We start from the raw sequence: 24660 nt of genomic DNA, 5'->3' as shown, positions 1-24660 counted from the left end.
AATACAAAGAAAAGGAAAATAACAGCAAGCCTTGATAGTGTTACATGTGTTGTTGCTACGCGCCATTTTTGCCAAAAACTGATTGCTTTGTAGCCTTATATGCAATAGTCCAGTTAAAAGTATAGAAAAAACTCTTAGTTTTTCCATCTGAAAGAAAAAAGCAAAAATGGCCGCTCTGTTGTTGTGTCAGTCTTGCGTTGTTTACCCTTCAATAAGCAGAACCTTGAAAACTCCTCGGACAAACATTCCCCAGCGGAGGATCCCTTTAGCTGGAATTCAATTATCCTGAAACATCTATCGCCGACTTTCAAATGCTCATTTTCATCCATCTTCTCCTAAGTGGTTGTGTGTATGTTTGCAGTTTAAAGCGTTGTAAGCTATATTCAAGCAATGACACTGTAATTGTCACTGTAGGAGAATGAAGGTGCCATTTAAACAGTGTGTGTGTGTGTGTGTGTCTTTTGTTGGTTTGTGTGTGTGTGTGTGTGTGTGTGTGTGGAGGTTGAGGGTGCAGTATTTGTGTGTGGGGTGGCTGTGTGTCAACTGGTATACATTTCACGTCTTGTTGAAGATGGAGCTCTCTGATTGGCTTGCAGTGACCTCATTCGTTTATTGTTACAGTGGAGAACTGTGCACACACACACACACACACACACACACACAGAGTGTAATAATATGAGTCATTTTGTCATCTCTCTTTGTGCATTCATGCTCTCTTCATCACTCATTGTGAGGTGCATGACATCTGTGTGTGTGTATGTGTGTGTGTGTGTGTGTGTGTGTGGCTGAGACGTACTATTGGCAGTAACCTGGCCTCCGCAGCAGCCAATGTTAATATTGATCTGATATGCAAAGGATAGGAGGAAGGAAAAAGAGTGTCAGGGAAGGAGGCGAGGGTGGGGACAAGGAGGGCTATTGATCCATGAGGTAATGCTAGTGTAGGTGAATGTTTCATGTCAGAAAGTCACAGCCACAAAGACACACACACACCACACACACAAAGATGGAGAGGAGTGAGTGCAGAGGACAAGAGGACAGAAGAGAGGTAATCAATCACAGCCGGTGTTGAGTAAGGAGAGTGAAAAAGACCAGTAAAGAAATTGGTGTGGATGACCAGATTTTGGGTGAACTGGCCCTTTAAAAGCTTGTAACTTAATTGATCCTGCCCTTATCCATTTCTTCCTCTTTTATACGTATGAAAAGTCTTTCTTCTAAACTTATTTCACTTCCTTTATTCTGCACTTTTCTCAGAAGTCATTCAGGGCAAATTAACTCCTCTTTCATCCCTCACTTGTCATTTTCAGTGTGAGTTTATTCCACAATTGCCACTCATTATAAAACATTCTGGATAACATCAACAGCCAAATGACTAAAATGCAAATGAGTCACCTGATTATGCTCAGACGTCTTCCTCCCATTACGCCACAAAAATAGATCCAGATTAGAAAGAAAACACATCACAGTGTGACTGAAATAGAAGAGAAAGACAGAAAAGGAGGCAGTGTAGGCTGAGCTTTTTTTCTACTAAAATAGACAGAAGAAGAAGAGGAAGAAGACATTAAGAGCTATAAATAGAACAGCATATCATTAACATGAAAAGGGATGTTCTTTGGTCTTTAGAGACAATAAAATCTCCCGTTTGCTGTCTCATGCTGCATTTCCTGCTAAATTCTCCCCTCTCTTGTCTGTTTGCCTCTTGGATGTTGTGTTTTCTCTCTCTCCGTCTCCTTTTTCTTCCTCTTCTTCTAAATGCGATTTCAAGCGATCTTTGATTTCGGCCTCAACTGAAGTATCATCTCACACCAAGCAGTTACAACATCTCACCATTACTGTTATAAATGCCTCCTCTGTTTTAATCCCTCATCTGCTCCGATGGGTTTTTGATAACAGCCTCCCCACCTCAAACACTTTTCCTCTCTCTCTCTCTCTCTCTCTCTGTCTCTCTGCCCAGGGTACAGAGAGGGGTTTCTATGGAAACGAGGAAGAGACAACGGTCAGTTTCTCAGCCGAAAGTTCATCCTGTCGGAGAGGGAGGGGGCGCTGAAATACTTCAACAAGCAGGATGTAAGCAAGATGATGCAGCGGATTTTAAACAGTGTTTACAGTTAATTCACTTTGGTAAAAGAACAGCAATACTCAGGAGTACAACACTTTCAATACGCCCTATTTGTTCCTCTTGTTCTCCTCCACCAAGGCCAGGGATCCCAAAGCGGTGATGAAAATTGAAACCCTCAATGCCACCTTCCAACCGGCCAAGATTGGCAACCCGTGTGGCCTGCAGATCACCTACCTGAAAGACAACAGCACAAGGAACATTTTTGTCTACCACAGTGACGCTAAGGTACACCGTCAAACACTTGCTTGTGAATTCTGTTACTGTACACACTGCCCTTTAGAAAACCTTTCCTCAGTGCTTTCAGCAATGCAGTGTCATGCTTCTTATATGCTCCATGTCAAGTCTTAGAATGCAGTAATACAGGGCACAAATACAGGGTTAGTAGTGTAATATGCATGCTGCCTGCTTTGCTAAACACACTTGGACTGGGAAATGTCCCTTAATAATTCATTTCCTTTTGGCTTTTTGGAGTATCACTAGCTACAGTGCAGTCACAGAGTATTTGGATAGTGAGACAGTTTGTGTTGTCGAGACAATGACTACGAGGGTCAAGCGCTGACTTTTTGCATTAATTTAAATTGTCAAATATTGACGCTTGATCAGTGGCCCTTAGCGTCGATACCAAGGCGCTGAGTCACCCTTCAGTTAAAAGTCTAGTCCCTTTTAATAGCCCGGTGTGATACGCATTTTTATAAATAAACACCTGTCTCAATTAGGGGCCTGGTCCGGTTGCCAAGCATCTACCTATCCCAGCTGACATTGGGCAGGAGGCAGGGTACACCCTGGACAGGTCGCCAGACTATCACAGGGCTGACACATAGAGACAGACAACCATTCACACTCACATTCACACCTATGGGCAATTTAGAGTCACCAATTAACCTGCATGTCTTTGGACTGTGGGAGGAAGCCGGAGTACCTGGAGAAAACCCACACTGATACAGGGATAACATGCAAACTCCACACAGAAGGTCTTCCTCCTGGGACTGAACAAGGAACCCTCTTGCTGTGAGGCGACTACACCACCATGCCGCCTGGTTGCCAAGCAGTTTATTGATTGATTTTTTTTATAGAAGTTCTTTGGATGTATCAAAGCGGGTTGTTGGCTACCTCAAATTATGTGTCCATTCCTCGATTACCCTGTAAGTTATTCGTATTCCTTTAGTCCGTATGGGTCCTTGGATCAAAAGATTTAAAAGGGTTTTTCATAAAAATGAATCCAAGTTGTGAGTATTGGTTTAACAGGATAGTGTTGGTGTTGTGTCGGTATGCTTGATGCCGTAATCCTCAAGTGCCGTAACTCTCTCTCACTCAGTTGCACTGTGTGTCAGAGCTACATCAAATGAACGATTTATAACTGATATATTATCTGACGCCTCATTTTTAAACAAGTAATGTTCATACTAGTTAAAGTAAACAATCTGATCGTGTTTCCCATCTTTGCTGAGTAACAGTTTTGTGTGAAAGGAATTAAAGGCCTGTCCCATACATATGCCTCTCCCAAATATAGGCCTGTTGATTTCACCGATTTAAGCAAATAATACCCCGGGCTACTAATTGAAGTTTTATGGTTAACCTAAAAAGGGAGCATCTATCTACATTTTAAGATTAATTTGAAAAGAGACTATGCATTTAGCGAGCGGAAACTGTACATTTTCTGTGAAAATGGAAGTTCATTTTGAAAAAACGCAATGCATGTCACAAACGTAAATTAACACGCCATCCCTGAGCACCCAAAACTGACGCTGGAGTGTGAAGTTTGACGTGTAGGGGCACTGACCAAGCATCAGTATTTAAGGAGTTGGGAGTAAGTATGTGTTGAAAGAGCAGGCTATTATACTTAATGGTCAAAAATTGGAGGGCTGTGGGAGAAAATGTGTTTAACAGTATGGGTGTGAGTGACCTCAAACAGCCTCAAACCTTAACGTCAGCACCTTAACTGTATTGGTGAAACCCCAAATCCACCCCAGTGTCCACCTGTAGGGTCTGAGCTGAGTATACCTTCCCTGGGAGGGCGAGGAGGGAAATTACTAACGTCACTCCCCACTCCCTGCAGTGCTCCGCTGGGCACTTGCCTTGTGGGGAGTGATGAGGTCAGAGCCTTGACACAAATGTCAGCGCTGTACAGTACATACTCAAATATTAAACCGCTCCACATGAGCTGGCGGGCTGCAGCACAGATAAATGCATCTCTTTTTTTGTTTGTTTTATGCATGTAACTGTAGTAAAGTAGTGGTTGGTTCAGTTTGTATCTTTACAGCAAAGCTTTAGGAAATTATTTGTAAACGCTATGTTTACAATTCATTTTATGGGTCCCATAATTGCCATATAATTTCCGAGGAAGTTTCCTGGAAAATGTAATGTAATTTAGAGCTGATAAAGGACATTCTGAGCTAATACACTAAGTGGCCATTGTTATTTCTTAAGGAAGAACAAGGAATTGATAAATAGTCACATAGTTGTAAAGATTTCATAAACAGTTGAACTTATATACTCTCAACATTGTGATTTTGAACCTCTATATGTATGTGATATGTGTGTGTTTGTGTGTGTGTGCCCACTGTCTCTCCAGAGAAAGAGAAAGAGAGTTGATGATAAAGGAAAAGATTAGAGAGCAGACAGACAGATATTAATAGCTATTCAGTGTTCAGAGGCTGAGACAGAAACATCTCTCTCCCTCTGCTGGCCAAGTTGTGTTACTGAAGGCTGTGACAGAAGGAGTTCATTGGGTTCATTCAGTGTCACCGTCACTCTTGTTCTGTGCTGGAGTTATCGACAGCACTGCAGCATCCGCACAGCACTGATGCCTTTGACTACACCTTACTGATACCTGTTCTGGCACCAGGGGACAAAAAAACCCACATTATTTGCTCAGAGCCCAAGTGAATAGATACAGTGTGACATGTTGCCACTGAGGGTGGTTTTTTTTTTGTTTTTTTTTGCAGGAGATGGTTGACTGGTTCAACGCTATCAGAGCAGCCAGGTTCCACTACCTACAGGTGGCCTTCCCTGGAGCAAGTGACGAGGAGGTGAGGATTTATTCACACAAAACTATTAGTGCTTGTTGATGCACTCCCAAACCAAGAACGGAACAGGACGGGACATGAGGAATTATTCAGTTGCTGTAAGATAGATGACTTGCAGGTGTTGACCTCTGAATAGGGTTGCAACAGTATGAGGTACGATAACCATCTCATAAAATATCACTGTGTTCCACAATTATCATTATCAGTTATGAAAGGTGTGTTTATAGGGATCCCAATGTTCCAGTCAGAATAAGAATGCCTCATGTAACCACTTCAGTCAGAAGAGACTGGCCTGATCCGGCATGATCTGAAAGAATTTTCAATTGTCTTGAGAGGGCTGGTGTAAATCTTTGATGATTCGATCGATAGGAAAATAGCAGCACCTAATAACCGTGTAAACACTTCTGATCTTTTCTTTCTAGTTGGAATAAATATGTGTTGTCCGCCTGTTTGCCCCACATGGGTAGGGATAGACCGATATGGATTTTTTAGGGCCGATGCCGATACCGATTTTTTTCCATCACCCTTAGCTGATGACCGATTATGGACTGCCGATTTTCTTGAGCCGATATTTGGGGCCGATACTGCTTTTGCTCCCTCAATTTACATAAAAAAAAATGACACAGTGATAACAAATATTACAGGTCTCAAGTTTAAAATAAGAAACATTTATTGAACAGTAAAAAAATACTAAAACAAGATGGAAAGTTGAGGTAGAACAGGTAGAATATTATTATTATTATTATTATTATTATTATTATTATACATTCAAATAAAAAAAAGAGTTCAGTTCTCTTAAATCTTCCAGTAATGTCTTTATAAAATAAACAAATATTTAAGCTGAAGTATAAATAAAACAACAACTACTGTACACAGTAGAATTCGCTGCATGTGTGCTGCAGGGTCTTACGGCAACACAGAGCTGCCCGTGGATGCCTGTCTGTAAATCATGCCAGGGAAAAATAAATCCGCGAACCCACGCGCATATCGGCTGATGCCAATACAAGTAAAAAACTCAAATATCGGCCTGATATATCAGCCGGCCGATGTATCGGTCTATCCTTACACATGGGGGTAACATTAGGTGACATAAAGCGTCAGAAACGACATGCCGCAGCAGCCTTTTCTGTGAGCCTCCATCTGCTTTGACAGAGAATCATTCATAAATTCAAAAAAATACTTAGCACTCTGCTAGTGCTATATTATTAAGAGAGTGCTTTGGTTAATAAATGTATTTTTTGATTTTGAACAGTAGCCCTATGTAACGTTGTTGCTACAGGCTGTAATGTAAAGTCACCGGACATACCAATTGCCTATTGCCAATGTTACCAGTAACATCAGACGTTTAGGAAACATCTGTAAATTGTAGCGTCGGCTGATAATCTGCATGTGAGGTGTTTTGGGGTCATCTGTAATTTTAGCTACAGAAAATAATCTGGGTTACACTTACGTTACTGACTACTAAATTATATTGACAGACAGAACCACTTCCTCTATATGTTATGTATTGAATGAATGAAATTTTCTCAATAAGGTTGGCGGGAAAAAAAACTCTTTTTCTGTTATATACTCAGCAAATTTGACGCTTCACAGCAGCAGAACCACTTTGCACAAGTCAAAAAAGTTACAGTCTGATTAAATGCTGTGGGGCATGTAAATGCACATCTACCTGGATCACTTTATTTGGTGTCCATGTCAACAGCTAAATTAGAATCTCTAATGATTTGAAGGGGATTGAAGAAAAATTGTCCTGGAAACAGAAAGCTTTTTTTTTACAGAACGCTTTCTTATTATTGAAATTTGAAATAATTTTTTTTAATGGAAGTATGTGTAAAAGAAAAAGGACGAAGGGAGATGCACATGCGTGACTGAGACTCTCTATCTGGTTGCACTTTTTAGAAATACCGTAGATAAGCAAATACACACAGTATGATAACTGTCAGTTTTGATACCCCAGTATGCATGAATGCGTTTACTTCACATGGCTTTCTTTTGTCTTTTCTTCTCCAGCTGGTGCCCAAACTGACCCGAAACTTCATGAAGGAAGGCTTTATGGAGAAAACAGGTCCAAAGGTTTGTGCTGTGATTATATTCCCTGGTTCCTACCATGCATTTAAAGCCAAATCAGGAATAATATTATTATTACTCCTCGATTTCACAGTGACATTTGCCCAAAGCTGACCTACATGTCTGCAGATCATGTATATAGTGTAATGGTTTCCAAATGTTTTGCCTTGTGAACAATTAAAATGAAGCAATGTCTACTTGCAACCCCCCGACACAGACATTGTAACATTTGATTCTTGCCTAACCTAAAAAAAAACGTAAGGCTTCAGTTTGTTGACACTTGCAGACCAAAATGTAACTGTGTCTCTCGTCTGCGACAGCACACGGAGGGCTTCAAGAAGAGGTGGTTCACCATGGACGACAGGAGGCTCATGTATTTCAAAGACCCTCTGGTAAGAAGAGACCTGAGCCCTCATCACCTGTCCTTTTGTTCTGATTAATCTCTGAGTTTGTTTACAGGACTTCCGCTCTCTCTGTCCGTCTCCCAGGATGCGTACGCCCGCGGCGAGGTGTTCATCGGCAGTAAGGAGAACAGCTACACCGTCCTGTCCGGCTTGCCCTCTTCCACACAGGGCTACCACTGGAACCACGGCATCACCATCGTCACGCCGGACAGGAAGTTCCTGTTTGCCTGTGAGACCGAGGCCGAGCAACGGGATTGGATAGCTGCCTTCCAGAGGGTGATCAATCGACCAATGAGGCCGCAAGAATACGCAGGTGCGAAACATTAGAAACATTGGAATAATGGGTCTCTGCTTGGTTTTTAACTTGAAACACACACGGCACAGTTGTGACATTAAGCCCGCAAATGTCTCGGGCTTGTGGGAAATGGTGTTCATTCTGTCATTTTAGAACAATGTCACAGTTTCTATCTCTTGTTACTGTATCTTCATGTGTCGCCCTCTCCTTTCTATCTGTTGCTGTCACACAAGCAGTAGGAGCCATTGTTATGTTTTATATAACTGCACATTATGCTTCCCATGGTGTTGTGTTATGGTGGAACTAGCTGTATGTTGAATGAACTAGGAAACATGGGACATATGTAGTCCCAGTGGCCTAATGGATAAGGCACTGGCCTCCTAAGCCAGGGATTGTGGGTTCGAGTCCCATCTGGGGTGGAATGATGCAGCAATATCATGCTGAGCCCATAGCCTGCTGGGCGATGGCTACAAACCATCCTCTGTAGCAGCTTTTTAATGTCTGGGTGCTCTCCTCCACTGCCTCTGACTGACACATTCAGCCATATTTAATCACTCTGAATGGGTCAATAGTGTAATCCATTAAGAGTTAATGATCCTCATCCTGTGTGTGAGTGAGTATTGCTATGAAATGAGATGAAACACTGATATACCTGCAGGAAAATTTGGATATATTGCTGGCAAAAAGTAATATTATCAAGGTAAAGCATGTTCCTGGAGTTTACTGTCTTTTTCCACTGCCTAAGACAAATCAGCATCCACTACCCTGTCAGCATCCTGTAGTTACAGAACAGAATAACAGTGCAGCATAGCTTACCATGGTGATCTACCCCAGAGTGAGTATTTTACAGTCACCTGGGTGGTCTCTGCCACTGCCTTCTAACTGGGTATAGATCAAGGTATAGCCGCATTTGTAATCACTCTGAATGGGTCAACAGTGTAATTCAACCAGAGTTAGTGATTCCCATCCTGGTTCCTGTATGATGACAGGATACAGTTTCCTCTGGCTCAGTGAAGCCAGGTAACCCAAAAGGAGCCTAATATTGGTGATCCAGGATAAGAAAGCTATCGCAACGCTGATTATCAACGGGCTCTTTTGAGTCTGTTTTCATGTAAAAAAGGCTGAGTTGTTTATTACAAGCAACATAACCCGAACCATGAATGAAGTTGTCAATATGAGATGAGATGAAATAGTGATAAACCAGCAAGAATATCCAGTTATAGCTCCAACCAAAAGTGCTTTTGTCAAGGTGAAATGTACCCAGTGCTATCACAATACTAGAATAAAATAAGAAGCCAGAATTGTTTGAAGAAAATTAAATTATTTCCAAATATCATACCTTGAAGACTAAAAATAGGTGTGTAATTACCAAATGTGTCTTTAGTATATAGAGCCATTACTTCCTGTCTACCCTTTGTTCCACTAGCTTCTGTGACTCATTCAGCATGTCTTTTTTTGGTCTCTCTGAAAAAAATGAATTGTGTTCCTGGAGCTTACTGTCCGTACTCTCAGACACATGAGCATCCATTACCCTGTCAGCATCCTGTAGGAATGATGACCTACCAGCAATGTGATTGGTCAGTGGTTGGGCTGTTTACAGGTTCTGATCTAATTCTCTGAAGTTACCCTGCCCTGGAGCATGTCAGCGCTGCGGCATAGGTTACCATGGTGATCTACCCCAGTTACAAATGAGGCAGCTTTGTGATAAAGGAAAACTCCATGTGTCTCCCCTCCTCTTTCTGTTCCACTTGTTTTCTACCATTGTTATGTTAGTGAAAGCCACACATTGTGCTGCCTGTATCATTGCTTTATATTGGAACTGGCTATACATGCACAGAACTGGTGAAGCACTGCAATGTGAAGCCCCAGTGGCCCAATGGATAAGGCACTGGCCTCCTAAGCCAGGGATTGTGGGTTCGAGTCCCATCTGGGGTGACTGACTGTTTAGTCTCTCTTTGGGTGACCTGACTGATGATGCTGCTTATCAACTGGCTCTGTGAAATCTGTACTGTCATGTTAAAGTTACAAGCAACTTAGTGCAGGAGTAAAGTATTTGATATGAAAGATGATGAGACAATGATAAACCATCAAATTCAGCCACAACAAAAAAAAGTAAAAAGTGATCTTATTGAAGTGAAATCTATACAGTGTCATGTATAGATTTGATCTTATTGAGGTGAAATCTATACAGTGTCATGTCACTACAATAGTATAAGAAAACCGTAGATCTGTTTTGCATATACACTGCAAACAGTACTCATATATAGGCAAGGCAGTTACCAGATGGTAATAGCCACATCACTGCCCCATCCATCTCTTGCTGTATTTCCCTTCACTGACAGTGTCTGCGCCTTGCACACCGTCCATGGAACGGGGTTGTGCAACATTTTCAGAGCAAAAACCAACAGGCTGGAGTGTTTAAAGCAGGACAGGGGTGTAGCCCTGCTGCAGCACACAGGAACAATGTTCCTTGAATTGAAATATTGAAACCAATGTCATGCAAGAGAGCCAGTAAAAACAAATGCAATGGTCAGATTTATTTAGCTATTTATGGTGTTTTTATTGATTCACAAAATCAACTTGTGCTCTGAGTAACATGCAAGAAAACATTGCTGGTAGCTGCTAGCAGTAGCTTTTAGCAGCACAGTAAAGTAAAATATTTTTTCTCAGTTCAGAGGCAGCAAAACATCCTTTAGGTGTATGCTTATAGTCGACTAATGCATATAAACTTGCCACAGTAGACACAGTGGTTACAGTCCACTGTAGTAGATCAAGAGTGATGATCCTCTCTTGACCAGCCAATCAACCTTTTTGTATCGGATAAGTGATACCTCACCAGAAGGGTGACGAAAAAATGAGAGGGAATGGAACGGTGCCTTTGGTACCATTCCACAATTTTTGACAGTGGTGAAAACTGAAAACTATAACATGACCTCTGTTTGTGTCTTTGCAGTGGAGGCCCATTTTAAACACAAGCCTTGAAGACTGCAGGAAGCCACGACTCAGCTGGACCGGCCCAGTCTCATTCAGATCAAGAGACAATCCCAATGTGTGACCACAGACCATGGCGGGAGGTGTTGGGGTGGGGTTTTGGGGGACATGAGGGGGTTGTGGGATGGTGAGGAGAAAGAGACAGAGGGACACAAGCCTATCTCTGTGTGGAAAACTTGAACTCTAATGTGACTGAAGGCCCATCATGGGGTGAAACGTTGGTGATCAGAGGCCAAAGGGTAGATGATGTCATCACTATTGCGCCTACCAACCTTGTGCTATACATTATCATCCTTCCCTTCCTCAGCCGTGTGGACCCTTTCCCTGCAATGACCTTCCCCTCTCTCAGATTTCGTCTCGTGAATGGTTCATTCTACCTGTAATCTAATGTAATTATGTAATCTAGAGTCATTTCACTGGTTGCTTAACAAAGACAATGCATTGTTAATTTATTGAATGTACAGTTTTGATGACAGTGGCTTACCGTGTGTGTGTGTGGAATCGTGACGTTTTTGTTGAGGACGCTGTGAGGTTGAACCTCTGGCACTGAGACCCTGTTAAACCTGAACCTACAAAGTGCTGTTACCAACAAATATGCATAAAAACACACACACACATACAAACTCTCAGTGATCACCGTAGCTGTTAACGTAGCTGGAGGTGGCTGATCTGCATCCAGACAGGGTTCTTTTACAACCTCAATCTGACAGCTGTTCTCTTATTTATTTGTACTATTGAACATACTGAGTCATCGTAGACAGTTATTGCTGCTTTAAAGGATTGTAATGTGACAGGATTGTAATTTATATAACACTTATACAGCTGTTTTATTTACGTTTTTGCATCTTGTTTTAAAGACACATTGTTGTGTTGACCCTGAAATCACAGTGATAGTTTGTTTCATTATGAAAATCTTAACATGAATACAGATGAAGCTGAAATCAAGTGGCGGTTTTTAATTTGTCCTCATTCTTTAAGACATTTCAGTGTGTTTGGGATGACGTACTGTTCAAATATCCAACTCAAGGTAGGTTCATTAAAGGATAATTCCAGTTGATTGGGTCTAATTTTCATACTTTTTGCGCTCATTCCTTTTGGAAAAGTTCATTTTAACCAAGACTTTGTTGCAGCGAAGTCATTCCTAGATCTCAGCAATTAATTTAGTTTATCAACCAAGCTGAAATAAACCAGAATTATCTTTGAAATCCTCTAAGAACTTCCGATTTTTGTGAGCATGAGCACAGAACAGGCAATGCTACAATGAAAGTGCAGTTACACCCATTTATCCAGCAGATGGAGCTCTTCTGTTACTTTTAAATGTAGTTTTTCAGCTGTTGTGAGAACGGATATCTTGGTTAAGATTAAGAATAAATTCATGGTTTGGTTAACATGAAAAGGAACTGCTCCCATTGCAGTTTTTCACCAGACAATGGTGATGCAAACAGGTGACAAAAGACTTTCTTGGCCAAGTTTAGATGAAAAGTTGACACCAATTATGTCTGTGCTACACTGATTGTGCTCTTATAACATTGTCAGACCCACAATGAAAAATAAAAAAGTATAAAAATCCATGCTGCAGAACCAGAGACATCATTGGTGTTTTCTACATCGTCTTTTGTGTCAAAATCTGGCACCTACATTAGGTGAGAGTTATGTCTATGTTCCAAGTGGCTAGTGTAGCCTTGAGTTGCTAGCCTCAAGCAGAGATGAGAGGGAGCGGGTCTGGGAAGCTCACTTCCTACTGACTTTACACCCCTAACTTTTAGTCTTCAGCTACAACTGATGCTGCTCATTCAATTCCTCACAGCTCCCTGCAGAACCACAACATTATACAACATATTTTTCTGCAGTAGAACTCCCCAAGACCTGTAAACAGACTTTGATGTGTAAAATAGGTGCACTTTAAGTCTAGAGTTTGAGCCAGGAGGCGATTAGCTTAGCATAAAGACTGAAAATATGGGGGGAAAGCTAGCCTGGCTCTTTACAGAAGTTTGTAGCCTAACTCCTTAAAACCATAACCTGCATTTTTCATGTAACATTTCTGTTTGTTTGCAGACTAAAGACAAATTATGTATTAACTAGTGAGATTTGGAGGTGTTGGTAGGTGTATCTAAGAGACAAGCTAATGGCCTTCTAGCTCTAGCTCCATATGTACCACAGACATGGGAGTGAATTTGATCTTCTAATGCAGTGGTTCTCAACCAAGGGCACCTTAAGGGAGTTCCAGGGATCCCAAGAAAAATGGGACAAAGTTTATTTTTGCCATTTAATTAACTATAGAAGTGAAACCAGTGTGTGTTCCCTTGCCTCCTCTCTCCTCCAGTGCCCCAGATAATGTTCCTCCTCCACCATCATGGATGATCTTTCAACCCCTTAAATACACCTCAAGGAGAGGAGGTAAGGGAGGAGCTTAGAGTAAGGACACACTGATGTATCCTGCATGTTTCTTCCTCACATCTCTCTCACATCCTTGTTAGAGGGGGCTAGACAAGAGTGAGTGAAGTGAGGAGACACACAAGCATATGGCAGGGGTCGGCAACCTTTACAAGCAAAGAGACATTTTTGACCAGAAATAATTTTGAAAAATCTGTCTGTAGCCACAAAACATTTTTGAGTCTTATTATGAAGGTAACACAGCCTATTAAGTCTAAATTAGCCCATTAACATTACTGATAGGTCTAAATCAGCTTTCATCAATATGTTTTACCTCAAGTTGGCCACTCTGCAGTGTGGGATACATATAATTACTTGGAATTTTGACTTTGCAGAGTTGGTGGTGAAAGCAAATGTCCATGCAGTATCAAATTCTCTATTCTCCTCCGAGACTTTTTATTTTTTTGGATTTGGAATCCATAGCTAGCTTATCAGTTAAACTAACAGCATAACTAATTTATTTAGGCCTACAACAATGATAAATGAAAATTCAAATCTTAAACAAAAACAGCAACTGTTATCTGTTTTCTTTTTTTTTTTGTCAAAGCCACAGGGAGCCACTAAAGAAGGACTTAAGAGCCGCATGTGGCTCCAGAGCCACAGGTTGCCTTCCCTCAGTCTGGTCTCCGTCATAACTAACAACCAAAATCTTGTCAGATGGAGGTCCCTAAGGCAAAATTTTATCAAGTCAGTGACCTAATGTGTACTAATTTAGGGTTCTTGACACGAAAAAGGTTACGAACCAGTGTTCTCAAACTCTCAGCAAAGCGCAAAAAGTATTATTTCCCAACATGCTGAACTATTCCTTTGATGGAGGAGAAAAACTTGAATAATTTAGTCAAGACATAACAAATGTGGATGTTTCCACACAAGGCAGAAGGGTCACTGAACTGCAACACTCACTGCAGAAGGTGCAGTAGCCTATGCCAGTATTTTCCTCTTTGTTAATGCCTAATGCTGTTCACCAGTAGTGGATGAAGTAGTAGCAGGAATAGAAGTACAGATGGAAATACCAAGTAAAGTACAAGTACTGCAAAATTGTAGGCTACTGATGTACAGTAACTGAGTAAATGCACTTAGCCATATTTCACCCCTGCTGTTCACTTACTCAATATCACAGTAGATGGCGCTCATCAGTCACCTGTAGGAGGACATCATCATGTGTAAGGCTGCACACTCAGAGTCAGATGAAGTGTGAACTGGTGTAAATGTCACCTGATGATCTCGCCACTCTTACACAAACTTCCACATACACGCACACTGGCTCCAGGGCATTACGGAATTATGGGTAAATCAATGTTGCTTCTGTCTGGCCGTCATGTTGTCGTTGGCAACCAGGTTGTCATGGTAAACTGCTCAGACAGTGAGCCACTGAGCTGCTGCAGGCAGGTCGAACCCACACAGGAAGTGTTTGAAAGCGGGGTGGGATGTCAGCTCAGCAGCCACCGTGTTTGTCCTGAAGATAATATGGTCGGTGAGGTGCTGGCACCAAAAGCAAACATTTATTAATAGTAAAGCTGCTGCTTCAGTACACAGCAGTTTGACCAGAATATTATAGGAATATTTTCATTTTTGGTTGTGTCTATGTTGGGGATTACATGTTCTTATGAGCTTTTTAAGTCTAGGACTAGCTCTTTGAAACTCTTTAGATAAGTAAATAAAAAACATATTAGAGTCAGACTAGATGACAATAAGTCAGAGCCTTTTTCTGTGTCATAAGTCAAAAGCATTTCATTCACAGTGCATGGAAAACCCAATCCAGCTGTCCTGTCCATCAGGCCCTGCAGCCGACACTGTAGCCAGAGCTGGGACTGTGAAATTAGCTAATCTCCTCACAGGAAACCCAGCAGGAGCAGCTGTTGGACTGGAAACAAACTGGAAATGCAGTAGGAGAGAGGAACAGGTCAGCAGTGAGAGCAACAATATCAGATGTGTTTCTGTTAAGTGTTGTGACTCTGACCCTGTAATGACTGTAATGTTGTGATCTCCAGTTTCCTGATTATGCTACAGAGGCACCTTGTTGGACCTGATGTCACCTAAATGTGTGAGAAACAGTGTGAAAGAGGTCACTCGTACTGATGAACCAACAGAGTTATAACCTCAATCTGCAGCTCCCCTCGGGCCGCACCGAGCTTTATGGTTTCAGCTCATTGTTTAGATCTCAGGCCTGTCCTGCTCTCACAGCCTAGTTTCAGCTGCAGCAGGCATCTGTTTTTAGAAAAAGTACTCTTAAACTCCGCTGACCACATAGCTCCATATATACTGGATATCTAACAAACAAAATGTGTGCTCGCGAGTTCACCTTTTCAACCTAAATAGTGACGATATGTCGATGTTGTGCTCACAAATTGTTTCTGCTGCACAAAAGTGGCCTGTAAAATTAGGAATTGCAGGTCTAAGACTTATGATGAAGTTTAATTAGCTGGTAGGTGGGATATGTTTACTTTGGACAGAGCTAGACTAGCTATGTCCCAGTGCTTCTATGCTGTGTCTCAAATTGCGTACTTCTGTACACTTAATATTTTGAATGCATATGTGCGTTAACTGCAGTGCACTATGAGTACCCGGATGGTGCACTCAAAATGGTCAAGAACTTGAGTGTGGAACTATGGACACTTCTCGCCCTCAATGGTCCCCATCTTGGCTACGTAGCGGAAGGGGAGGGACCACTTTTCAAACTGGAAATAGTGGCCAAGGACTGTGCGACTGTGAATGTTGCTGCATTGTATAAATTCACGTGTTTTTTGCACTAAGCACCACTGTACTGTTGTCGGGTATAAGCCAGCAGTATGTTTATTGAGTTAATTTAGCAGTCTGTAATGATTTTGTACCGCGAACGATAATGCAAATGCTAATGCTTGTTTGCTAACTAGCTAATTTGCAGTCATCAGTTCCGGTGAGTGCACAATGGCCGTGTTTGGTTTGAGACTACCCTGTCAAAATTTGTGCACTACGCCAATAAGTATGTAGTGCACATAGTATACTACATAGAAGTGAAGTGTACTAACAGAAGTATGTGATTTGAGACACAGCACTACTCTTTATGCTAAGCTAAGCCAACAGCCTGCTAACTTTAGCTTTAGTGGACAAACATGAGAGTGGTGTCAACCTTCTCATCTAACTCTTAGCAAAAACTAAACTATAGCTTTAACAGACATATTTATGTAATCAGGCTGTAAGGAAACATTTTTGTCTCACCAAGTTAAGTAGGTGTGCATCTTTTTGCAAGTTTTTGGGTAGGACCATGTGTCTTTGATACAGGGTGAAACAGTGTGCAACAGGCTTTGAGTTTTGTTTTCTCTCTGTGGTGGGTGTGTCAGAGGTGTTACCCAGTCAGCAGCGACGTGTATATAAATAAATGTCTAGCAGATATTTACTTTTTGTACATACATTTTTTGTTTTTATTGCTTTGGCAATGTGAATGTATGTTTCCCATGCCAAAAGAGCCCTTTGAATTGGACTGAGTTAAACCTTGTGGTATTAAAAGTGCACTTATGTAACACAACCTTGTTTGCTACATTTAATTATGGCTGAACACAGCTTAGGTCTTGTATTTTCATTCTTATTTCTTGTTAAATGGGTCTACACTGATACCCTGCACTGATAAGAAGAAGACAGATGCACAGTCTCTTGGTCCCTGTGATTCAAAGCATAATGCTTCATTACTTCACATAATTCTGCCCTATAAAAGTGAAAAAAATGAATTCCTTTAAATTCAATCAAAATGCAACACAGCTGACTTTGGATGTGAAGGTGAGGGAAAAGAAACTATTTCACTCTTTAAGTGGAAAAACTGCTTTAAACCTGACACTCCCTTTTCTAAATAGGTGCAACTCACATACCAAAATGTCATTAGTGTGGAGTTTTAATGGAACGTTTCAGTGTCCAGTGCAGGTTTAAATGTCATGCCTCAGGCCCTTTCACTCAGGAGAAATTAAAAACACTGAATCTTTGTTAATATTACAAATTTCTTTCCATGGAAATGAACAAATGTAACAATGTATTGACACATAATATAAAGCTTTAGCCAACAGATAGCAGCACTGTCCTTCAGAAATCTGGTGAAAAGCTTAAGAATGAACTTGTAAGTCAACAAATCTCCAAAGTTTATCTTATAAGTCATTAAGGCAGGCTGCTGTTCTGTCCCAATCTGAGTGCAAACTTCTGGAGCATCTCCTCCTCTTCAAGGCCTGGTGAGTGTTGTATAGATTGGTTGCTCCCAGCCAGAGGGCGGACTGTGTGGAGGTGGTGCCAAGGCCAGGCTGTTGATAAGAGGTGTGGCATAAGGCCTGCGAGAGGAGTGAAAGTATGGGTACTGATACAGACTGGCAGGATAGCCGGAGAAGGCGCTGTAGAAACTGGAGCTTTGGAGGTCAGTGTATTCAGATTGGTTGGTGGAGGATGAGGAGGAAGTGGAGGAAGGGCAGATACCCGAACCGAGGGAGGTGTACTCAGGTTGTGGTGGTGGTGGAGTTGAGGAGGAGTGACCTGGGCTCATCTGCTCAGTTTTAATCTGAGGTTTTGGGCTGGTATCCTCGTGGAGCCCATTGCGACTGGAGCAAGACAGTGGCACTCCACTGAAAGTCCCACTTTTGGGTGTCCACGTGGGGACGCTATGGGAGTGAGAGTGGATGCTGGGCAGGATGAAGGATCCAGAGGTGTTGTTGTGTCCGTGGCTGGTATCTGGCGGGGTTAGAAGAGTGGAGCCGTGGCTGTTGGGAGGGAGGTACTGGTCGAACTCGTGGACGTCGAATCCGTCGATGGTGCTGATGACGTCAGTGCTGAGCTCTGAGATGTCCACGTTACTGAAGTCAATGTTCTGACGGCTGGTGGGAGGAACAGAGCCAGTGCTGCTGTCTACAGGCCGCTGGCCCTCATGTTTGTTCCCCATGTGGAGGTCGGTTTTCGGAGTAGTTGGAGGCGTTGGAGGCCCATGAGACTGACCTGAAAACCAAGGAAACACCAATCACTAGTCTCATGCTGAAGCAATAAGGTAAAAAAGGTACGTAAAAGGTGTATTTAAATTCAACATCTGGAAGGTATCTCACCTGTTCGGTCTAGATGGTAATGATGGTGCACTTCCCCTGTGCCAGCCAGCCTGGCCACCCCTGGTTCTGTTTTATACAAGCCCTGCTGATGCTGCTGTTGGACCAGTCCAGGTCTGCAGTCCCCCTGTCCAGGTTTGGTACTCTTGCGTCTCCGAGGCTGGTACTTGTAGTCTGGATAGTCTTTCTTGTGCTGCATCCTCAGCCTCTCGGCCTCCTCGACAAAGGGACGCTTCTCTGTTTCAGAGAGGAGTCTGAGGAAGAGACAAATGAGTCATTAGATTATTGAAGGTCCTTTTAAATACCAGCAGCAAGTACATTGGCTATACAAAATGTTCATTCCAAAATAGATACACACGTTGCCATATGTTCTGTGGTCAGTATCGTAAAAATAAAAGTGTTAAAATTCTGTAAAATACCCAGCTCAGTCGCCAGAAGAAAAGGTTGGCATTATACGTTTCTACAAACCATGGATACGTTACATTTGTAGAAGTTGTACAGTTTCATACATGTCAGATCAATGTTTCTAAAAATGAATAGTATATGACTTGAGTTAGTCATCGGAATGTGGAGGGGATGGCACCTATTTTCCTTATTAAACAGAGGAATACAGCTGTACACCTTCGAAATCTAAGTTTCTTTCTTTCGCCAAACTAAGACCAACGATAGCATAATTACCTTGTTAACTCATCGTAAAACACACTTCGTTCAAACTCATCAGAAAGAAAATAAAACTCACCAAAACCACCTTAGTCTTGTTAGCTGTTTAGTTAGGTGCCCCACTGTTCCAACAATAACCAACTATAAAGGGTGAAAGTAAACCCTTCATTCAGCAAGTAAGATGTGAAAATATGCTTTTATTCCCCGCAGCCTCTCTCTGTCATTGCTAGCTGATTGTTTACAGTCCTGTAACGTTATCCCCACCACAACTGTCGCCATGTTTGCTAGCTCAGCTGCCTGTTCCACCCATGGTTCCATCAGTTGAGACTGACCTCTGGTGGTACATGATGTGCACTACACACAATACATTCTCAATACAGCCTCTCCACATGAGTCTAATGGAAAGATGAGCATCTGTATTTTTTAAAAACCCTGGTATACCGTAATACGGTGATACCGCCCAAGCCTTGTTTGAGACCAACAAAAGTGTCTGTTTTTTAGAGAGTCGTAGCAGCGTTTTTAGCCACCATGTGTGGGTGTTTATTAGCAACCTGTAGCTGTGCTGTTTTTTTAACCAGACATTGTTGTGATTTCTGGCTAGTGCCATGAAAAGCGGTTGTTTTCCTGACCACAATCAAGTGTTTTTTGTGCCTGAACCTAACCATATGTTAACCACAGTGCTGTTGAAACATAAAGAAATAGAAAGTTTCAAAGTATCCACCAAATAATAACATACAATTGTAACACATTTATTCTGGCCATTAGGATGAAATACCAAACAGCAAATGAGAAATAGAATCGTTCCTTTAACGTCACTGAGTGACATTTTGAGCACTATGTACTCCATTACAATTCAAACAGAAATAAAGTACTTACTCCACCATCTGACAGCTATAGCTAGGAGTTACATTACAGATAAAAACTTAATAACAAAACATATAATAAGGTAATAACGTATGATGCACAGTTATTAAACCACCCAATAGTGTATAAAATAAAATTAGTCCCACCTTAACAACAGTAAAATGCTAATGAACTACAACATTATATTATAGTATAACACACAGGGGCTATTTCCTGTATCATGAGTCCTGTTACTTTTGATACTTAAAGTACATTGAGCTCATAATACTGTTGTAAGTTTATTTAAGTGACAGTTTTAGTGTAGGAGTATTTTTTATATTGTAGTACTTTTACTTTGTAAAATGTACCTCCACCACTGGCTGCATTTTGAACTGAATCAGACTGCATTAGAATAACTATTACTTAAACAGAGTTTAATTGCACATGGAGGTGAAAAAAACACAATCTCCTCTGTAAGCTTTTTGCAAGTTCTGTCCCATCAAGTTATTGTCCTGACTTTAAAGCTTTATAACTTCTGCAAGTTTTACTGCTTGTCAGCTGTCATTTTATCAGAGGGCTTGTCACAATTTAAAGAATGCTCATGTTGTGATGAAATTCACTGAAACCGGGATTTGGGTTTGGGGACACTAACTGTGGTGCTCTGCAGGTTTAGTTGCATGCAGTAGCCTATTAACTCTAACTCTTTAATTTAAATTGAGAGTTTGTATCCTCAGGACCCACCGCCACAGTTTGCCCAGCGTCTTGCTGAGCTCAGCGTTGTGCAGATGAGGATACTGGTCCGCCAACTTTCTCCGCGCTGCCTGCGCCCAAACCATGAACGCGTTCATCGGCCGTTTCACGTGGGGTTTGCTCTTCAGTCCTCTCTCTCCTTGAGTGGGCATCGGCACCAGCGACCAGTCGTAACCTTTCAGCACTTGCGACACCGCGTCGCGGATGCAGGCAGGGAAGCGCTCAGCCTCCGCGCTGCCCTCCCGTTTGTGCGTAATCCCGGGCGGGCGCGCTGCCTCCTGTGCGTCGGACCCCGCTGGAGAGGTCGGTGACTCTGAATCCGATCCATGCTGGGACATGGAGCTGTCGCTGCCTGCTGGACTGCGCGGATGCTCTGTCACGGACTTGTTCTCTTCTGTCATTCTTGGTAAAAAGTTGCAAGATGGTCCAGTTCCCTAAGTACTCTCCAGGTGCGTAATTGCGCACTGTTCTTTCGGAAGACTGTTTCACCCAGAAATCAAGTAAAATCCCAAATTTCTTGTCTTGAACTATTCCTTTCCGCGTCCTCCTCCAAAGTCAGGCAAAGTTTGACGAGCCCTTTTTTTCTTTTTAGTACTTTAACTCTGTGTAGTACTCGCACTTCTCCACCCCTCGTGTCCTATTGGCCTTTGCAAAGTTTTACTAGCAGAGTTCCTCCTAGTTGGGCATGACGAAGCAGATAATTGCTGACTGTCAGTATAACATTAACAATGAAATAAATATTTTTAAGATAATTTGGATAATAGTCAACGCAATACAAATGAGACACTTTATGGCTGGATTAGTAGTCCAGATTTAGAGGCAGAAATTAAGTAATTTACTTGGATATTTGCCTACTTTTACTAAACTAATTTTTAGAAACAAATGATATACCTTATACACTTACTTGAGTTTTAATATGCAAGAGCTCAAAATGTATCATACATTGTTTGACACGAAACTACAAGTGTATGAATAAGTACTTCAAATTAGCTCCACCTTGAGCAAGTAACGTATTATTATTATTATTATTGTTGTTGTTGTTATTGTTATTATTATTATTAGTAGTAGTAGTAGTAGTAGTAGTATGGGTAGTAGTGGTAATATTTATAATAATAATAATAATAATTTTCCTTTTTATTACAGACCTATGATCCCAAGTTAGAGATAACGTTTCATTTTTTTCAGTTATTCTTTTATTATTTTTCTTATTTATTTAGTATTTTTTATTTCAGGTGATAATGATAATGATAATAATAATAAGTTTAATTGTTATTTATTTTTCTATGTTTTATAATAATACGTTCATTTGTTTTTTTTTACAGACCTTTGATCCCAATTAGAGATAACATTTCAAAATTGTTTCAGTTATTCTTTTATTATTTTTCGTATTTATCTAGCATTTTATTTCAAGTTATAATAATAATAATAATAATAATAATAATAATAATAATAATAATAATTATTATTATTATTATTATAATGCATTTCCGCATGTGTTCAGTCACGTGACCGTAAGGTCCGCGAACATGGCGGCCACCGTTGACAATTCAGAGAGCTCTGTGAGGAAAAGACGTGTGGTTAGCAGTAAAACAGACACACAGCGTGCTTACAGCGGTGAAGAACATGGAGCAGAAACCAGTGAAGACACTGGGAAGGAGAAGAGACTGGAGTCGTTACAGACTGGGACTTACTGGCTCACTCGTATCGTGCTGCTGCGCTCCGTCGCCTTTATTTACTGTAAGCATGCAGACACACTGTGAGGGGTTCATCCTCACTCAGTCCTTTACACTGAGGACGTTATTTAGTTATTGACAGCTTGTTAGTTAGCTAGTCGACGTTTGGAAGAATAGCTTTGTTGTTCATATTGTCTTATTAGTGTGCTGGTGCCATGCACTGAAATTTTACTTATCTATATAGCTACATAACTTTTGGCAACTAAATATACCAAGGAAATCAGAAGTAATAATACTCATTAGGTAGCAGAATGACCAAATTCAGATTGTTATACTATTGGACGATTGTCACTGATGCATTACTGGTAAGCTGCATGTTAATATTTTAGCCTGTTGAGGTGGAGATAATGTTTTCTGCTTTACTTGTACTATACTTACATATATTATAAGCTGCTCATATGTTTATATGTGTCTATAGGTGTCAGTAAAATTTAGGGTCATAAAAAGCGCAGTATTTTCCTCTGGATTGTAGTGGAGTAGTATAAAGTAGCATTAAATGGAAATACTCAAGTAAAGTACCTCAGAATTGTACTTGAGTACAGTGCTTGTGTGTTATTTTACTGATAAAGGATGATTAGTGTTAGCATTTTTGTTAGCATGTTAGCATTCCCCCACCTCTTTTTGGGGTATTCCTGTGCTCCCTGCCCAGCTGGAAGATGCAAATCCGAGCACAGTGTCCTGGGTTTGTCCTGCGGTCTCCTCCCCGTCAGTAATGCTAGAGGCACCTAAAAGATAGGTAGATGGTAGATAGATAGGTGAAGGTAAACCACCTCAACTGTCACTGCAAATGAACTTCCTGTTCAGGAATCTAATTTCAGCCTCCTGTTTCCATGACCTAGATGGAATAGTTTACATTTTTGCATGGGGAAAACCACAGTCTCAGACTTGCTTGCTTTCACTTAGCAGCAAATTGTGACACTGCACGATTAGAAGTCACAGTCCAGTGGCGCCAGAACAACATCATCATCCACACAGATCTCCCTAAATTCTCCCTTAATATTGTTGATTAATATCTACCTTACATGCTGATGCAAAAATATTTCAGAGGGGAGAAATATACAGTTTCCACCTTCATGACACTTTTGATTTAAAATAAAATCAGCATTGAGCAAAGAAGCTTTAAATCCTATTTGTGATTGTGCCTTCATCCCCTTTTGTCTCCCTTTCTTTCCTGTAGTTGTGGCGTTCAGCGTTGCTTACAACCAGAACAAGCAGCTGATAGGCGAGCGCGGCCTTATGCCCTGCAAGAACTACCTCAACAGTGTGAAGCGCTATGTAGGGGGAAAGATAGGCCTGGCCGCCTTCGCATACACACCCTCCATCCTGTGGCTGTTAGACTGGAGCGACATGGACGCCAACCTGGACGGCATCGCCCTGGTGGGAATGGCACTGTCTGCGTTTGTCCTAGTGATGGGAATGGCTAATATGGTGATCATGGTTACACTGTGGGTGCTTTACCACTCCCTGGTCAACGTGGGACAGCTGTGGTGAGTCTGGGATATACAGCTGGGATAACATGTAAATGACAAACTGTTTTACAAGAGTCTTGTATGAATTTGCAAACTAAATTTTTAGATTCAGTTTTTTGAGTGTAAAATTCCATATTATCCTTGAAATTGTGTGTTTATATTCCCTTATATCATATATCATACCCACACAGCATTATCACCTAACTTTGCCACCCAGCGTTTGTTTGTTTTTTTTTAGCTCTTTGGAGCCTTTAGGTCCATTTTGGATTGGTACTGGTTACCCAGCCTGCAACTCTGCTCTCTTTAATATTGTTTCCATCTACAGAAGGCAGCTATTTCCATCAAAAAAAGCTCTCATAAACCCGCTTCTCACTAACAATAGACAAAGTTAACAACAAGCTGGTGGCAGCTAAAGAGCCAGATATTTTTCTGAGGAGTTGGTGGAGACCAAAAACAGAGCTAAAGAAAAGGAGTGGATATTGGACACACGTTCCATTAGGTAGACATAAACACAACTCCAAATAATGCTTATTTTGTCTCTATGTCTGCTGAATAAGTAAACAGGCAGTTTGCGCTTATTCCTATGTCCCCAAGAGGCCAAAAAATTTAAATATCGCAGCTTTAAATCTCAGTTTCTGTCAGATTTATTTAATTCTAAGTATTTCATTATATCCCTTGGTTAAATGCATCAAGGAGTATATCAACGTTTTGATTTATACCCAATCTTAGGTTCCTTCGACACTCAGTCTGACAACAATTTAGCCTCTGAGGGCAATGGCAGTGGATAACGAATATGTGGGCCAAGACGTCCTCTTTCCTGCAGCGGTC

The 24660-nt window shown here is 41.3% G+C and overlaps 3 protein-coding genes and 2 non-coding genes across 5 annotated transcripts in view; 4 read left to right on the top strand and 1 right to left on the bottom strand.

The window, feature by feature from the left end:
* Positions 1 to 12470, top strand: part of LOC117246722 (arf-GAP with dual PH domain-containing protein 1) — a 45867-nt gene extending 33397 nt beyond the window's left edge. The window contains exons 5-11 of the mRNA XM_033610658.2: positions 1952 to 2064; positions 2195 to 2341; positions 5062 to 5145; positions 7153 to 7215; positions 7530 to 7601; positions 7698 to 7926; positions 10862 to 12470. Coding sequence (XP_033466549.2) covers positions 1952 to 2064; positions 2195 to 2341; positions 5062 to 5145; positions 7153 to 7215; positions 7530 to 7601; positions 7698 to 7926; positions 10862 to 10890 — 737 coding nt within the window. The 3' untranslated portion in view covers positions 10891 to 12470. The remainder of the gene's footprint in view (positions 1 to 1951; positions 2065 to 2194; positions 2342 to 5061; positions 5146 to 7152; positions 7216 to 7529; positions 7602 to 7697; positions 7927 to 10861) is intronic.
* trnar-ccu (transfer RNA arginine (anticodon CCU)) lies at positions 8255 to 8327 on the top strand. Its single transcript has one exon. It is a non-coding gene; the product is annotated as a tRNA-Arg (tRNA).
* Positions 9771 to 9843, top strand: trnar-ccu (transfer RNA arginine (anticodon CCU)). Its single transcript has one exon. It is a non-coding gene; the product is annotated as a tRNA-Arg (tRNA).
* A 4709-nt stretch (positions 12471 to 17179) lies between the features above and the next one.
* Positions 17180 to 21266, bottom strand: sox8a (SRY-box transcription factor 8a). The gene is made up of 3 exons (XM_033610955.2): positions 20622 to 21266; positions 18381 to 18631; positions 17180 to 18276 (listed from the first exon to the last, which is right to left on the bottom strand). The coding sequence occupies exons 1-3, from the start codon at positions 21029 to 21031 to the stop codon at positions 17516 to 17518; spliced, it is 1422 nt and encodes a 473-aa protein (XP_033466846.2). The 5' UTR covers positions 21032 to 21266; the 3' UTR covers positions 17180 to 17515.
* Positions 21267 to 22145: 879 nt separating this feature from the next.
* lmf1 (lipase maturation factor 1) overlaps positions 22146 to 24660 on the top strand; it is a 34040-nt gene continuing 31525 nt past the window's right edge. The window contains exons 1-2 of the mRNA XM_033612288.2: positions 22146 to 22367; positions 23541 to 23850. Coding sequence (XP_033468179.2) covers positions 22157 to 22367; positions 23541 to 23850 — 521 coding nt within the window. The 5' untranslated portion in view covers positions 22146 to 22156. The remainder of the gene's footprint in view (positions 22368 to 23540; positions 23851 to 24660) is intronic.

Source organism: Epinephelus lanceolatus, chromosome 21, assembly GCF_041903045.1.
Source record: "Epinephelus lanceolatus isolate andai-2023 chromosome 21, ASM4190304v1, whole genome shotgun sequence".
Taxonomy (NCBI): Eukaryota; Metazoa; Chordata; class Actinopteri; order Perciformes; family Serranidae; genus Epinephelus; species Epinephelus lanceolatus.
Note: the sequence above shows the minus strand (reverse complement) of the source record. Positions and strands in the feature narration are given on the sequence as shown.

Bases quoted from the DNA above. Each gene is read 5' to 3' on its own strand.
- sox8a (XM_033610955.2), bottom strand. From the start codon at position 21,031: ATGACAGAAGAGAACAAGTCCGTGACAGAGCATCCGCGCAGTCCAGCA. The intron at 18,632-20,621 runs GTGGGTCCTGAG...TCTCTTCCTCAG, and splicing joins ACGCTGGGCAAACTGTGGCG to ACTCCTCTCTGAAACAGAGA. The intron at 18,277-18,380 runs GTGAGATACCTT...CTTGGTTTTCAG, and splicing joins TTACCATCTAGACCGAACAG to GTCAGTCTCATGGGCCTCCA.